We start from the raw sequence: 17,908 nt of genomic DNA, 5'->3' as shown, positions 1-17,908 counted from the left end.
TGAGCCAGGAGGGGCACAATGTTGCTTTGGCAACGTTACAATTCCATTGTTTTACAATGGCTACAGTAAAAGAGAGACTCCGTTTTGATCTTTTTATTGTATTGGACGCAAATTAGATTTTGAAGAAAGTGTAAGCAAGAAATTTTAATTTTTACCAACCGATTTTCGCGCCTCTATCAATGTGGCGCCCATGGCTCGAACCATGCCTGCCATACCTTAGGTACTTGCTTGGTTGAATTCGCGAGATAACATATTTATAAAATATAATCTTAATTTTTTTGTAATATTACGATTCAATACAAAAGCCACAAAATTTATGCGGTTTGCGAGCCGCAGTTTGCCCACCGTTGAGTATATCAAACATTACGGTTAAACTGGACTTGCATGCAGAGCTGGCCAGGTGCAGAATTTTATGTTTAGATTTATGAGTAAGTGAAAGTAACTTGTAGCCTAACTGTAGGCTAACTAGTTACTTTTTAAAATCGGTAACTGTAACTCAGTTGCTATTTTGGCCAGTTAACTGTAACTCAGTTTCTTTTGAAAGTAACTTTGCCCACCTCTGAATACAAGTGGAAAAAATTCACCAAATGGTGATCAATCATATCGTGAGCAGTAGCCTACCGAGAACGAGGGATCAGAGAAAGAAAGCGAAAAATCAATAAATGTCATCGCGGAGGTTAAAGATACTTTATTTCAAGAGCTCTGTGCCCTGAAAAGAGCGATGTTGGTGCAGTGGACCTCGTTAAAAGATTTATATTTTATGCTAAACCATCACTGCTCGCTTGGAACAGTGATACCTTTCCGAGTAAACATTTTCAAGGCTTGTTTTTGAAATACCGGTAGCCTACAACACACCAATACCATCCAGCGCTGCTGTGGAACGCATGTTTTCACTTGGAAAGGACATTATGCGTCCCAAACGCAGCAAATTGTCAGATAAACATTTTGAATGCTTGTGTGTTTCAACAAGGAAATAATTAAAAAGCTATAGCTAATAACAATACAGTCTCAAAACATAATACCGTAGCCTACCTGCTCTTTATTTATAGCTATTGTTAGCCTAAACTTGGTAAGGCGAAATACTTCTGTTTTGTGAGACCTTGGCTAAAATAGCGCTACAATTTAGCGCTGACAAGTTCTTTAACTCTTTCGCGCCTAGCGATTTTGCACGGTTTGACCGCAAAACCCAGCCATTTTCTCTTTTTTTTCTTTAACTTTAACGAGTTGACACGCGTAACACCGATTGTGTATTTTGACATGGAATATCTCATTGGAAAGATAATTTCAAGTTCTGACTATAAATGTTAGAACCTACTTTCCTAATACAACATATTTGAAGATACAGTGTTTTCAAAATGTGCACTTTTTTAACTTTTTTGTTTGTTGAAAATTTTGTGAAAATGAAGCATCTTACAAAAAAAATACTCCCACCTTTTCTGTAGAACCTAAAAAAGATTTTTTTTCTTCAGTGGACTTCCTAATGATATGAAGTGTCAAGGAAAAATCAAACATGCCTTGTTCCTTTATATACATACTTTTATTTTAACTGTTGGTTAAAGTAAGCACACTTTGTCCAATTTGAGCAATTTTTTTTTTGAAAAACACGAGAATATCAATAAAATAAGCATGTTACAAGGGACCAGTAAATTTATAGATATTTTGCTACAAACACAAAGTTTTATATCACGCATCAAACAGCATCATTTTAAAATGATGCTGGGCATTTCGCATTAAACCTCAGATCATTTTAAAATGATGCTGGGCGTTTCGCATTAAACCGCAAATCATTTTAAAATGATGCTGGGCGCGAAAGAGTTAAGAGCTGACGCAGTACTTTACGTCGTAAAGTTTTTAGGTAATCTGCGCTGACGCCGTCAATTTATTTCATTGACGCGTAGCCTACAACACTGAATATGAACATTAGATAAGTACTTATCTATAGGCTACTGCGTCGTATTTTGTACGAAAGGTATTTATTGATAGGCTACATCCCACTAAAGAGCAAAGCCTGCCATCATTCTTACTGCTGTTTTGGTTTTATGTAACTTAAATGAACCTTTCACCCTCTGTTACATCATTATTTAGAGTTTTTTTATTGATTTAGACTGAAATTAATCATAGAATGCGCAATTTTGAGACATTGTTTTTAAACATTTCTGGAGGAGGCCTTCCAAATCTCCCGCGCGACAATTTACCAATTTATCCATGTAAAAAGCGAAAAGAGAGGGACTAAGCCAGTGGTTCTTAACCTATGGGTAATTACCCACATGTGGGTAATTTCAGGATAGCAGGTGGGTAATCAGCTGAACCAGAATATTTAGAATTATAGATGTAACAAACAATGCCACAGCTGTAAGTGGTAAAGTTGCTTTATTACTTATACTTTTTTTTGATGTTTTGAGTCCGTTCAAAACAACCAAACAAGCACAGTGATATTTTATCATTTTCAGAATTGTTTCGTCATAGTGATTTATTTTTCGCATTATTTTTGTTGCCGGTTTTATGTATTTCATATTTGTGACATAATAAGTAAGATTTTTCTTGTATAGCCTAATCAGTTCAGTTACAGTTGTTTTATGAGCAAGCTTGATGGCTGCGTTGCTGTTTGAAGTAGTATAGCTAAGTGTACATTTAGAGTTAGTGTTGAGACGAGCGAGCTATAGGCTATACTTTTGAAGATGAAAGCTTGGGAAAATTCTGGGGAATGATGGGGAAAGCATATCCAAAAGTTGTGCAAAACCATTAACATTGTTGACTATGTTCCTTTCTACTTATCTCTGTGAATCAGCATTTTCAAGTGATGTTGCTTTGAAGTCAAAATTACGAAACAAGCTGTTAGATCTGAAGTCAGACTTGCTTTGTGCAGTATCCAAAATCGCACCCAATATTGCATCGATTGTACACAAAAAAAGCGCAAATGTCTCACTGAAACTATTGATGCCGTTCTTTACGTTATATAAATGTTGTTTTTGTTGAATAACGCTGTTTTATATTTTTAATATGGTAAACTAGTTAAAATTAGATTTTGGGTAATGGGACTTTGATCTGGACAGAAATGGGTAATAAGGGAAAAAAGGTTAAGAACCCCTGGACTAAGCAGTAAGCACACTTCCTACACAGTCCTTGATCCTTTGAAGAAAATGACTGAATTCTAAATGACATGTTAGGCGGGATTTCCAACGAGCATGCAATAAATCACTTTAAGTGACCAAAGTCACTATGCAGTCCAAGTTTTTAGCACAGCCAGTTTAAACTTTTTAAACAGCTAAAATTATTTTTTTTATTGTACTTCAACATAAAGTAGCCTATATACGGAAATTACTTCTTTATTATGACCAGCACAAAAAAAAACAAACTTTGAAATAGCAACACTGTCCAAATTTGATTGAAACTTCAATTCGACTTTTCTTGGACACATGCAGAGGCGGGCATGATCTTGAAGATTACAAGTGATCTTGATCTAAGATCACTTTTTTGTGTGACCCTGATCTTGAAGAACAATAAGATCAAGATCACTTTAAAATTGAACTTTATGTCACATATTCTTGGTGATCTTGATCTTCAAAATCACCAAAACTGGTGATTTTGCCATCTCTGGACACGTATCATATTAACAGTGGCTTAATGTTAGTAATTGCCATTATAACTACTTTGTAAAATTGTAGACGACAATACGGTACGAGTTCTAAAAAAAATGCCTCTATCCTGAAAGTAAACTTTAATTTTAAAGCGATTTTGATCTTATAGTTTTTCAAGATCACACAAAAAAGTGATTTTAGTCAAGATCACCACAATAATCATCATTTTAAAGATAAAATAGCACCCACAAGATTAAAAAGCACAACATAGACAATAAAAGCATAAGTTAATCGACATGTACAATTGTACATTGTACAGTAAGCGTTAGTTGATATTCCGAACCACATAGGCTAAACACTCGTCATCAGGTTCGCTTGGTCACAATGAAATCGCAAGAACAAGAAGCGCTGGTTCAAGTCTCTAGGTGTGCGCTTGAGCAACACATTTAAGGAAAGCTTTCCATTCATCGGTACTCAGTGAATGGAGTAATTTACAAGTCTCCATTAAGCGGAAACTTCACTCTGTCAATCCCATCGAACAGTGGTTTAAAGCATCTACTGCAAGTATATGAAACTGCCCAGGATTAAGCATTCGAAGAAGCTTTCTCACCTGAGAACCAAGATTCTTACACTCAACCAAACAATAAAGGACATTTCCATATGAGTGTTCCACACGGAAAAAAGTTAATATCTTTGTTATATGTTGACTTTCAGAGGGCACGAGTAAATAGTGTTAAAATTAAAACGCAATGGAAATTCGTTTACCATTGACACACAGGTATGCTGGGAGTCACTAAAGTGTAGCCTACGCAAGACTAAATGAAACCAGGCCCCTAAAAGACGGCCACATTTTGACACCAACCATTAACATTCGTACACTAGCAACTGACGAATTCGTCAAAACTGATGCCATTGTGATGACAAAGCAGGAAACTGTAAGACGCGCAAGGCTTATTCATCGTTGGTGAAATATCTTATTAAGGTTGGAAATTAACTTCTACCGTACATAAAAAAGACTGATTTTCTGATTGCGACAGCAACACGTTGTTTGAAGAGTACAATAAAAAAGAAGCACTGTTTCCTTCGCGAACACAATACGCGGCGGCATTGAACAGAAATAATTCTTTTTCCTGTTTTGCGTCTCATTTCCTAGATGTCGGAGTAGTAAGACGTTAAACAGGAAGAAGAAACTACATAAAAATATTAAAGCCAGTTAGTTAACACATTTCACCCAGTCATCCACCAGCAGGACAAAGTAAAACTCTAAACAAATGACAGAATGACGTATAAAAGTATATTTGAAGAATTGTAGTTTTCAGATAAAATACAAGCTTAAATTTATACACAAATGGATTTGTGGTAGAATAAAAGTGTCATTGTATAATTTAGTAATGTAATGTAAAAATTTTACAAACACAAAAACTAAACTTCAAAATCACAGGCAATATACAATGTAGAAATATAGCTAAGAAACTATGGCATGTAAACGAATAAATATGATCTTTTGAAGTAAAACCAAATGGTTTGAACACACGACAGTATAACATAATTACGTACAGCAAACTTTCTGAAGATCATTCAATTATTGCTGTGAAGAAAACTACAGGTGAAAATTACAATGAAGATTATTACATTATTACAATGATGAAAATTACACTAGTGATAAAACTTTTATAAGGCGTAAAAACAAAAATTTTTGATAAGTAAATAGTACAAGAGCTTTACTGTAGTGTATATGTTACGATGACACAGATTGCGTATGGCAACTCATACCAACTCTGTCAATTAAAACATCATAAACAACCGCATCTTGTGCGCCATCTACTTTGTGAAGAACAGAATATATGAATTCTTCTGTTAAAGGTTCCTTTGTCAAAATGTACATGAATCCGCCTCCACCAGCACCAGTGAGAGCTTGGCCTCGGCAATACTTCGACAGTGCTGCCATCATTCTTTTACATAATTCTGGCTCACACCCAGATGCCATCAACTTCTTTTGACTCCAGTATGCGTTGATATGATTCCCAATTTCATCTAAATCCTCTTTTTCAATTGCAGCAAAACATGCTTCTGCGTTTTCCTTTAAATCTTTACAATTTTTCAAAATATCAGGCCGTTTTGAATACCAGTTTCTCAAAACATTCTGGAGAAGATTTCTAGCCAATCTTGTTTTGCCAGTGTAGATCAACTTTAAGTGCTTGGAAAATTTGTCATAAAAGTTTTCAGATGGCACAAGGAAATCTATTGTCACTTGGAGAGGTAAACAATTCGTTGATCGACCAATCTTGAAGCCACCAACAAGGCCACCAACTTGGTCTTGCCACCCACCACCAGTAGTAAGCATTTGCTCTACCAATAAAACAGAATGAATTAGTGAATCCAGATCCATTATGACGCCACTTGCTCTGTAAGCGACTTTCATCACAGCAGCAGCAAGTATGCTGCTTGTTCCTAGGCCAGATCCCCGAGGAAGATTTGACCACGTTTGCAGTTCAAAGCCTCCTTGGAAACGAGACAAAAGCTGCTCCTCCATTGACAATGTTGATTGGGGATTGAAAATTTGTGATAAAACAATGCATGCCTTCAATAACGCACCAGGGGCTTGTGGAGTATTGTAATCCATGAGCTGCTGAATAGTTGTACACTTGATGCGTTGGGTTTCACTTTCATTGTTTCCTAACAAAGTAAGAATGATAACTGGGGAAGCTATCTTGCGAATTCTAGAACCAATTGGCCGTTTACCATTCAAAATAATCGCTGCATTCACAACAGAACCTCCGAATTCATAACAAATAGGTGGCGTGTCAGTCCAGCCGCCAGATATATCTATTCTCGCAGGACATTCAGCTACATACCATGAATCGCCATTCAGCAATGGGCATGCTACTGTTTTGATAAATGAAGAGACGCTCATTACAGCATGTCGAATCAGGATTTGCTCTGCTCCTTCGTAATGTCTTGCTGCTCTTATAAGCAGATCGGGATGATGCAACCAATTCTCACGAATATCAGAAAGCTTTGTAATTCCATCTTTTAAATTTCCTGACTCCAGTAAACTCAGAGATGTCGTCCATAGCTTGTTTCCTGATGGTCCGCTTCTTAATCCACCTTTGCATCCTGCCATGAAGCCCAAAACGTCAGCAATACAAGCAAACACTCGAGCAGCAACATCGGGCCTTCTTTTTTCTTTTGAGGAATGTTCTACAGCTTGAATTGATATTTGGTCAAGAAGATTGAGAAGCATGTCATGCTTACCACAGGCAACAAACAGGTTGAAAAGCGGCAACAAACTTACTTTCAAGTTCTTTGTAAGAATGCCATGTAATTGTCTACATGCTATAGAAAAGTATAGTGACTGCCGGTAATCGAATTCACTGACAGCATCCACGTTTTCAAGCATCTCACACAAAGAGGAACGCAAATAGTCAAACCACTCATTGTACTGCACATCATCAACATTACCTTTAGTTAACTGCATTGAGTGAATAATGTTAACTGGAAATTTCAAGTGAGAAATCGGGAAGATCTTTGCCATGAGCAGAGTAGAAAAATGCTCTTCTCGATTTTGTCCCTCCAATACATTTCTGTAGCTAAAAGGTAAAGTTTTCGAGTTATTAATAGCTGAGGAAATATGTTGATGTCGGTTTGAAATTTCAAAAGGCTCTGCTTTGGTATTAATTTTGGTTTTGTTTAGAACCAAAGAATTGCTGAGCAATTTGTGAGTAGAAGGAAGACAGGCAAATAAACGAGAACCCTGGGTGCCCTGAAAACCTACTGCCATTCCTATGACAAAAGTGTTATCATCAATTCCTTTTTCAGGAATCTTCCTGGCTGAACATTCGTCCAAGCCATAAATGTAGCAATTGCTTCCAACAACTGCATTCTTTGCAATATGACAATGTGCAAGAAAAGTATGGCTTCCAACAATTGCACCAGCTTCAACCAAGCAATTAATCAATATTGCATCTTCGCTAACGTCTGCTTCTGGATCTACAAATGAGTGTGATCTAGGTGAAAACTCATAGCCGGGAATATAAGGGCAATGCTCTTTAAGTATCTTGTAGTAATCAGCTGGACAAACTTCCATATCCAAATAGCAATGTGTTCCTCCTTCAATTACTAACACTTTTAACTGTAAAGTTTGCAAATGCTTCCAAAGAACTGACCGTACATTTTGCATGAACTGCTTTCGAGTGCCCTGTAATGGTGATGCACTCTTTCCAAAACATCCCGATCTTGTTCCCTCTACAAACTCTTCTTTACTCACATCTGAAGTCATGGCTAGCAAGATATCAAAATATAATGATATGCAGACTGGCTCCATTCCACTATCAATACCTAAATAAGTGCAAGCATCCAGAGGTGACGTAACATGAGTTGTCAGAAGTCGTTCAGTGGCATAAGTTGAAAAAAATACTATTCCTGACACTAAAGGAATGGTAGAATCTGGAAGAGAACACTTTGCTATCGTACTTGGAGCACCCTGAAAAATTAGATCTTTTACATTCAAATCTTCATCCACACAATAAACACCATGCCGTGTAGCATATTCATGAGATACAGGTATTGAGACTCCCAATACATCATTACCAACATCCAGTTTATTCCAATTCAAGACAAAGTTCTTCGGTAAAGTGATTAACATATCACAACTGCATACCCATAACCCAGCTGGAGAATCGCATGCCAACTGCGATGACAAGCAAGTGTAAAGAACATCAAAATTAGTAACCAGATCATTCATTGCACCGTTCTCTGGAATAAGTGGCAATGAAACAAACCCACGACAACAAGGGTCAAAAGGAAAATATCTTCCAGTATGCATAATCAATAACCTAGCATCCTTCAAGACATCAGATGAAACAACAGTATAGCCTTGTTTCATTGATAAATGTTCAGTTACAGTGAGCAAAGCATTCAGAGTAGCTCCTCCACTTCCAATACCATCTTGTGGATCTTCAATGCAAAGGACTAAAAGATCAAATGGGAGAAATCCTCGTTTTTGTTTCAACTCAAGTTGATTCTGAATGGCATCAGCAAACGTTTTTGTTTTACAAGTGATGACCAATGCAGACCAATTACACTGCCCTGCCATAATCTACATTAAACCATAGATCATTTATTGTTACAAAGCATTTGCATACAGCATATATATATGCAATACATACAAAAGTAATCTGTTGAAAATAAATTAAATTAATACTTCTGAAATAGCCTACTGTGCAAGATTTCTTTGAAACCAAACACACCGTAGATTCATTTTGGGGGGAAATTTGTTGAACATTGTTTGTTGCAAATTTACCCAATCTTTGAGTTTTAAGAATTTCATTAAGTTATTTTGTCCAAAAGAAATTGATTTTCTGCATTTCCAGTCACCACCCAGTTGCTCAAAACATCGCCTATTCAAAACAACATCTTTCACATTTTAAATGCTACTTCTTGCAACACAACAGTATGCTAGGCTTTTACAATCTTCATAGTCTAAACTTCAAAGTAATAGGCTACTGGATGCTGGAAGTTTATCAAAAGAATTTTTTTTTAATTATTTGCAATATCATACTACCAAATGAAAACATAATAATTGCATACAACAGCTTTGTGTATGGTGCAATGGTGCATAAAAAGAGCACTTCCATTTTTTTATGAGCTATCTGAACATGTAAACTAGACTACATCTGTAGAGCTACTGACATATTTTATCCATCAATAATAACGCGTTGTACAATGTGCATGACATTTTAATGAACACTATACACTATAACAGAGCTGGTAAGCAAGTCTCTGCCCTGGTCGTAAATATGATGGATATACGTCAATAAAATGGAATTGGAAGAAATAGGCTAGTACCGGTAATAGTATATATATATGGTGAAATCAGGGATATCTATAACTACGGGATTGGAAACTCTATTCAGTGCTATACATCAGTAGGGTCATCACATTACTACGACTACAGAAAGATTAACAAAATAAAATGCCGACTAAAAGATATACAAAATTCAATTTTACAATAATAATACAAAATGTACACTCATATTAAAACTTAATTGATTATAAAAGTACATTTAAGCTGCTAGAAAAAAAACAATGAATCCAAAAAATGAATGAATGCAACGAGTCCAAAAACCGCCTACTGTTGTTCTTTAGCATTTTGCGTACTGCAAATCGGATCAGAAGTAAATGAGGAGTGTTCAGCAATCAGTGAAATATGCTGTTGTATCATCAACTTGTTCACAGGCCAATCCAGTACGAAACCAATACGTTTACGATGTCATCAGAACTAAATCCAATAGTCATTCTGGAAATTTTTCAAGCAGCAAGCAAAATGCAACATGACTGCACTAATGGAATACAAACAAATAAACAAACCAGGCAAGCGTAGAACTTACAATTTACAGCAGGTGAATTGGTTGTTACACTTTTGGTTGTTTGTTTAGCCTACTACTTGCTGCCCTTTGAGGTCAATTTATGTGATTATTTATCACAGCAGCGCACAAAGAAAAGTGACCCTACTGGTGTATAAAATGGTTTTCAGTTCCATAGAGTTTCCAATCCCGTAGTTATAGATATCCCTGGGTGAAATGTATGAACACAGAACAGTGAACAGCATTCAACAAAGGGAAAGCTTTTTACTAACTTCTCTTTACTTCACTAGGCTATTTTGTAATGCTAACCTTCACAGATAAATGAGGCTTTTGTTTGGCGTTAGAATATAGTAAAGCAACTAGGTAAAGTAGTTGACAGAAAATAGCTACTTCACCATAATTTTTTTTTTTTTAATTTATGACGCCATGGCACGACCAGGGCTGAGACTTGTACAGTGTACACCAGCTCCCACTACACAAACTTTCACCAAAAAATAGACACATAAGTAACAGGGTAGAGTTTGTCAAACTTTCTAGTGGACAAAAAAGCTATCAAACTATTTGCCCCTTCAAATTTAAATGTTACAGTTAGAGAAGTACCGATATCAATATTTTGGCCGATACCGATATCACTTTTTTAGGCCGATACCGATATTTTAGCCGATACTTTAGTGTTACAAAAAGAAGCAATTTTGGTATTTGCAAGTAATTATATCAAATGCTAAGTTTTACCATATTTACTTAAAACTATTAAAAAAGCTTTGAATTGGCATATTATGCCAATTCAAAGTTTTTTTTTAATAGTTTTATGCAAATAAGGTAAAACTTAAAGCACAAGAGCACAAGATTAAAAGTAAAACCACAAGATCTTGTGCTAAAACACAAGCCGTGGCACCACCGCGACTGATACAGTGACAAATTAGTCTAAAACCAAAAAATCCTGTAAATTCAAAATTAGTTGTGTTCAAGTTTGGCGCTTACAATAAATAATACAATTTGGGTAGAGAGGTAACTCTTTTAAACCATAAACAGACATAACTCAGCAACAACACTACATTTAACATTATAAAAACAAAAAGCGAACGTTTTCGGCTAGTCATATAGCCCTTTTCAAGCCTATAAGAAAATACATTTTTAAAAGAAATGCTAAAGAATCATATAGTATCACAGCAAAAATATGGTCAAATCTAAACATTTGAGAAACTGCCTCGCTCACACAAATGATAACTGAAAATTACACAGCACAGCGGGTCAAGTATTTCAGAGGTAAAATTAATTGATTGTTCAGACAAGGACTCAGGCAGATTACGCAAGAAGGACAGAAGCACAAGAGATAGTGGCACAAAACAAAGTAAATGCGAGAAGCACAAGACGTGATAATTCAATCAAAAACTGCTAAAAGGTAAGAAGCTCCGCAAGCAAATAAATGCCTGTTGAGCCCTGGGTTTAAAGATTTGATGATCAATGCCTCGTGAATCTTGGTGTCGAATTCGGACAAACAATGGACAAACATTCTTTCAAAATTGTTCGGACAAACATTCTTTCAAATTGTTCGTAAGTGTTTGTCCGAATTCGACACCAAGATTCACGAGGCATTGATCATCAAATCTTTAAACCCAGGGCTTAACAGGCAATTATTTGCTTGCGGAGCTTCTTACCTTTTAGCAGTTTTTGATTGAATTATCACGTCTTGTGCTTCTCGCATTTACTTTGTTTTGTGCCACTATCTCTTGTGCTTCTGTCCTTCTTGCGTAATCTGCCTGAGTCCTTGTCTGAACAATCAATTAATTTTACCTCTGAAATACTTGACCCGCTGTGCTGTGTAATTTTCAGTTATCATTTGTGTGAGCGAGGCAGTTTCTCAAATGTTTAGATTTGACCATATTTTTGCTGTGATACTATATGATTCTTTAGCATTTCTTTTAAAAATGTATTTTCTTATAGGCTTGAAAAGGGCTATATGACTAGCCGAAAACGTTCGCTTTTTGTTTTTATAATGTTAAATGTAGTGTTGTTGCTGAGTTATGTCTGTTTACAATAAATAAATTCCAAAATACGCCACAAAACCAACCAAATTTGGAAATTTATAGAGCAGCAAGGGGAACTTCAAATGGGCAACATTAGGTGCCAAAGGGGGAATTATTACGTCATTATGAGTGACAATGAACGGATTTGGAAGTCCTTGGCACTTGAAGATTCAAGAATCCAATCCCAACTCAATGTTGTGTCGTAATAGTAGGTTTTAGTAATGAAAGGCCACCGTGATTGAGAACTGGGGTATAAGGGAAGAAACATGATATCATAATTGGGGTTTCTGAAAAATTAATAAAGGGTTTGCGCAAACTCTCCAAATAGGCAATCATAATTGATAATAAGATGTAAAATGTAAACCAAGTCATTTGTGTAGTCGTACAAAAACTATTCGACAAGTACTATGCAAACTAAGGGCGGTAGGCACTTTAACATACTGATATCCCATTGAACCACGAACCATCAACCAATCAGAAGCTACGCTGTTCATGACATCATCAAGGTTACGTTTCTCGGAACAAAGGAAAAATGCAACTTCCCACCACTGCTATTGCTCTTGTTTGTTGTGTAATTACCAAAAAAAGTTTAAAGTAATAATCAACTCTCTGGCTGAATGCTGAAATGGCCACAATTGGACGGACAACCTAACATCTGATGGTTCGGGTTCGTTCAATTGGATATCAGTATGTCCAAGGTTCTACCCTTAAGGGCGCTTGTCGTTTGGTTGAAAAGCTTTTGCCAGGCCAAGACTACTAAGGTAGCAAAAATGTATAATTTTGCATCGTTTTTACGTTGCTAAATGTTGAAAAAAACCATGTAACTTGGTTGTTTTTAGTAAGCTGGTTCTATCAGTTTGTGATTTAATTTCCACCTTTCGTTGTAATAAACTCATCAAGCTTAAACCATGTCAGAGTAGGCTAAGTAGGCTGCGCAACAAACTCCCACAGCCACAGTTGTCACCACTTGCTGCTGACAAGTTAAAGAACATCTGTCTTTTGATGTTGCCTATTTGCGTTGCATGTTTGTGTTTTTTTTATAGTGATACTTGCTCTTCGCTATTTCTGTTACGTTTAGATGATGTCACGTTATTATGCCGATTTGAGATATAATAATTTAATTCATGACGTTGTATGGATGAAAAACTTTTACAAGTTTTCTACTCTGATGAGAGTAAAAAAGAAACACAAATGATAAATATTGGAGAAATTGAGTCTGCTTACACAACTTAAAGGGCGGGGAAACCCAAATTAACTTTTTGCGAGTTTTTTGTTTCAGCGTAATGTCATTGTGTACAACATGCGTTTTAGCAAAAATAAAATCCAAATTTTGTTGCCCTTGTCTCGCTAAGGCCGCTTTTGTTTGATACCCGTTTGCGAGGTCTCGCGCGCATCAAGCTGTGACGCTGTTCGCTGTGACGTCACAAGGTACATATAGTTGTGGCCAAAAGTTTAAGACCAGACTTGATTTATGACCATTTTTGCATTACTTCAAAATACTGCATCAGATATTGTTTCAGTTGCATCATCTTATATCTGATGCAGTATTTTGAAGTAATGCAAAAATCGTCATAAATCAAGTCTGGTCTTAAACTTTTGGCCACAACTATATGTACCTTGTGACTAGGGTTGCCAGAGGTTAATATAAAAAAGAGCCCAAGCTTATGCAAAAAGTAGCCCAAAAGTAGCCCAATTTTTTTTGGGGTTCTAAAATAGAGCCCAAATTGGAGCCCAAGCAAAGAAATAGGCTATTATACAAAATTCTTCTAGAACGCTTGATCATCAGTCCCAAATTATAAGTGTTTTTCCAGTTCTTCACATCTTTCAGACAGATTGGCAACATTGGCGTAATTTTTTAAAAAAATTTGACGAAATTAGGGGTGCTCTAAGTTATCTTATGAAAATTGTCAATATAGGCTAATCAATTGAAAACCTAACCGATGGAAAATGTTAAACAAATGACTCAATCTAAAAGTAAATTCAACCATGTTTAGCCTACGTCATGAAATGTCGAATCACCATAAAAGAAGATAATTTTGTCGTTCGTGTAATCGAATAGACTGCAGCGGTATGTCAAACGATCAGATAGAAATGAAAACAAGTATTACATGCGAGGCGAAAGTGATATATTGAAATATATTCGACTTTAATTTGTTCACGTCTGCCTTATAATGCGGCTTGCTATAAATTAATCACATCCAAATTTGTTTCTGTGGGTCGTTGTCTTGGAAACAAACTCCGTGACAAGTTCTTCCATGTTTAATTTCTCCGCCAATTCGCGATGACTACCTATAACAGCCAAATTGTTCAGTCGTTGTTGCGTTTGAGTGCTGCGAAGGTAGGTCTTCAAGCGTCGTAATAACGAAAAGGAACGTTCGGCTTCACAGGAAGAAGTCGGCATAACAATGTAAGTTACCAAAGCTGCAAATATATTAGGCATTACATCGACCATTGACGGCTGTGCAATGAATTTCTGACGTAGCGTATTCACTGTCACAACATCACCGTCACGTTTGCAACAAGCGAACCACTGTTAGCGTTCACGCAGCAAATCCTTGCGTTCCCAGTCACCATCATAAAATTTGCTTACTTTCGTAACATCGGCTTCTTTCATTGTGGGATTCTCTAGCACAGTGGTTCCCAACCGGGGGGGAATTCCCCACTAGGGGGGAATTTTGCAATTTTCAGGGGGGAATTTGTTTTTAGGATTGCAAAGCTTTTTAAGCCTAGTAGCCTAAGTTGGCCTAGACCAAATCTTTAAAGCGTTAAGGAGGAGCCCTTAACTCCCGATTATTTGAGCAACTGTGCACTGACATGGATGCAAACCATCACGTAGGCCTACTTCTTTTTCATGCAAATACTCGATGGTTTTCATCAGGAAACGTAACCAAGAGAGTGTTTTAGCTCAGAAACGATTTTAAATTATTTTTTGACCTTTAAATAAAATTGAAATTTGTTTCATTGCTGAATGATGACAAATGGATTAGATTCCTGGCTTATTTGTTTGATATGTTTGGTCCATTGAATAAACTGAATCTGAAAATGCAAGGGAAAAACACCAATATACGGTATATATTCAATCGCCATCTCTGTTTGAAGCAGATTGCGCATCAACAATTCAACATGGGCTATCTGTATCCCATGTGAAGTTACAAACTGTACTGCTTCCATGCTGGCTCAAGGCAAATTGGAAGAGAGTGATTGATTTATGTCACTGTCATAAGGAGATTGTCTTAAGGTACTAGAAGGCTCTGCTGTCCTGATCGCGGGGGGACTACGTTTCGTCTGGCTTCTACCTTTCGACCAGCCTGGCTTGGGTAGCCCTTTCCAGGAGCAGATGCCAGTACCGCTCAGCATTTAAAGATGCTTTGGAAGCTTTCACAAGCAAGCTTGATGATTGAAAAAAAAAAGTTAGAATGAACAATTGAACCTGTCACCATATTTAACGAATTATCATCGGTGCTGATTGTTGACGGCAAAGAACAAGAGTTGGAAAAAGAATTGATTTGCAACATCTCACAGCATTAGAACTGGAATTCATTCAATATTTTCCTGAACTTTATGACGATGAGCTTGATTTAATACGAAATTAATTCACATTGTTGATGGAAAAACTTCCCGATAAATTGCAGAATGAATTTTTAGAACTCAAAACGAATTCTTGCGCAAGAGACTTATTCAGAGAAAAAAATCAATCACTGGATTTTGGCCATTAACGTGTAATTTCTATCCCAAAGTGGCAGAGAAAGCTATTTGAAGTATCCTTCCGTTTGATTCCACTTATCTATGCAAATCAGGTTTTTCAACTCTTGCAGATGAAAAGAAAACAGAGAAACAGATTAGACGTGGAGAATGATATTCGTTATGCTCTTTCCAATAGGTCTACTCTTTCTCCACATTCATCAGCTGTCGAAGCAAAAAATCACAAGCTTCACACAGACTGTTAAATGCATTGACTCTTATATTTTGAATGTCGTTGGCTCCAGCTCGTGTCCGATCAAATTTGGCTTTGGATGGTGATGTCATATGTGGCTTTGGAGGCCCAGTCTATGATGGAAAGAACGTTTGAAAAAATCACATTGTATGGATGGTGGGGGACGTGGTAGTTTCAGCTTTTCTTTTCTAGTGTTTCGTTTTTCATAGGCTTTTTGTATCCTGTTTTTTTTTTCGAAAATTTTCGTGCCTTCCCTAGTTCTTTTTCTCCAGAGTGATCTGTCACTAGCAAGTTGTTCCCATGAATCCAGATCAATGTTTGCATGATTGTGGGAGACTTTCAGCTGGTCTTTGTGTCTCTTTTTTCTTTGAATAAAATACTTTTCAGCAACGTTCTTCATTAATTAAATTATTTTAATATGAAAAGGAATATTACAGGCTTGTGAAAGTTTAGTTTATCTTACAAAACTTAAATTAAAATATTAATGTAAACGAGTTTTTAACAAACTAAATTTATAGAGGGGGAATTTAGATTTGAATATTGACTGAAAGGGTCCACCGGATAAAAAAGGTTGGGAACCACTGCTCTAGCAGCTCTCGTAGCAAGTCTGCCATTCGGTATGATGAAGAAGAGAAACGGCTAACGATTGCATCTGACGCCGTTTGCAGAATGTTTTTGTAGACGTTTGAGACAAATTGTTTTCTCTCGAACGGCACTTCTTGACGCAGTGCGCATGTTTGTGCTTAATTGTTATGCAATAGTACAATCATGTCTGCCTTTGATATGCGTGGCGCTGCGTGCCACACACAAATGTAAAACACTGAAAATATTGCGCTTTGGTGAAACGACTTTCAAGAAAGAAAAAAAAACGTTATTTAGCAATGCAAATTTCTATTTGAATTGGTGTATTTTGTATGCAAACCAGGGCCCAGGGGTGCTCTCGCATTTATGTTGTTACCTCAGATTTTCATTTTGGGGTGCTCAAGCACCCTTCGCACCCCTGAAATGACGCCTATGATTGGCAACCATGTATTCACTCAACTGTTTGTTAAAATAACTACAAACAAGTACTACCGGTTCCACACCAAGCAACACAAAAAATGATTTAATTGCTGTTCGTGATGAGCTAACGCATCAAGAGTGTTCCCCTCAAGACCATCAACAGTTTTGATAACCCACCTTGGTCGATTAACGTAGAAACTATCTTTTTTTACTCATATAAATTGTTAAAAAAAATTTCACTAGCCTTTCTTTTCTCATCTTTCTACATTTGTAAAAACTTTATTAAGGTGTTGCGACCATGCCATAACTGATTGTCCTGCTTTGGCGTCATGCACGTTATAGCGTCCGTGTTTTGTTGCTTCTACCTTTTTCTAGACCCTTGCTATGTTTGAAATATATTGTTTTTCGTTGTGATCGTCAGAAATAAAAACAAGCTGAACTGACGTCCACTGCATTTTCATGAAAACCTGGATCACTTAAGTTGCCAGGATTGCCAGATATTAAAGCCTAAACATGCACATTTTTGAAAATTAGCATTTTTATACGGACCAAATTGGTAACCCTGCCTGACTGAGGCCTCCAAAAACGCTACTCCTCAATGAAATAATTATGAATTAGGTAAAAATCTTAAACATGATACAATTTTTACATAAAAAGTTATATTATATTTGTAAAAAAAGTAGCCCAATTGGACGCCAACCAAAAAAGCGCGCCCAACGCGAATTTTTGGCGCCTGGAGAAATCAAAAGTAGCCCAATTGGGCGTAAAAGCGCCCAATCTGGCAACCCTACTTGTGACATCAGAGCGAACAGCATCACAGCTTGATGCGCAACGAGACCTCGCAAACGGGTATCAAACAAAAGCGGCCTTAGCGAGACGAGGGCAACAAGATTTGGATTTTTTTTATTGTTAAAACGCATGTTGTACACAATGACATCACGCTGAAACAAAAAACTCGCAAAGTTAATTTGGGTTTCCCCGCCCTTTAAGAATCGAACAACG

At 36.8% G+C, this 17,908-nt stretch overlaps 1 protein-coding gene across 1 annotated transcript; it reads right to left on the bottom strand.

Moving 5' to 3' along the window:
- Positions 1-3,310: 3,310 nt before the first annotated feature.
- LOC145777221 (L-fucose kinase-like) lies at positions 3,311-8,673 on the bottom strand. Its single transcript, XM_082588546.1, has one exon. The coding sequence runs from the start codon at positions 8,671-8,673 to the stop codon at positions 5,317-5,319; it is 3,357 nt and encodes a 1,118-aa protein (XP_082444672.1). The 3' UTR covers positions 3,311-5,316.
- Between the last annotated feature and the right edge of the window lie 9,235 nt (positions 8,674-17,908).

Source organism: Aplidium turbinatum, chromosome 9, assembly GCF_918807975.1.
Source record: "Aplidium turbinatum chromosome 9, kaAplTurb1.1, whole genome shotgun sequence".
Classification (NCBI taxonomy): Eukaryota; Metazoa; Chordata; class Ascidiacea; order Aplousobranchia; family Polyclinidae; genus Aplidium; species Aplidium turbinatum.
The sequence above is the reverse complement of the archived record's forward strand: the minus strand, read 5'-3'. Positions and strand labels throughout refer to the sequence as shown.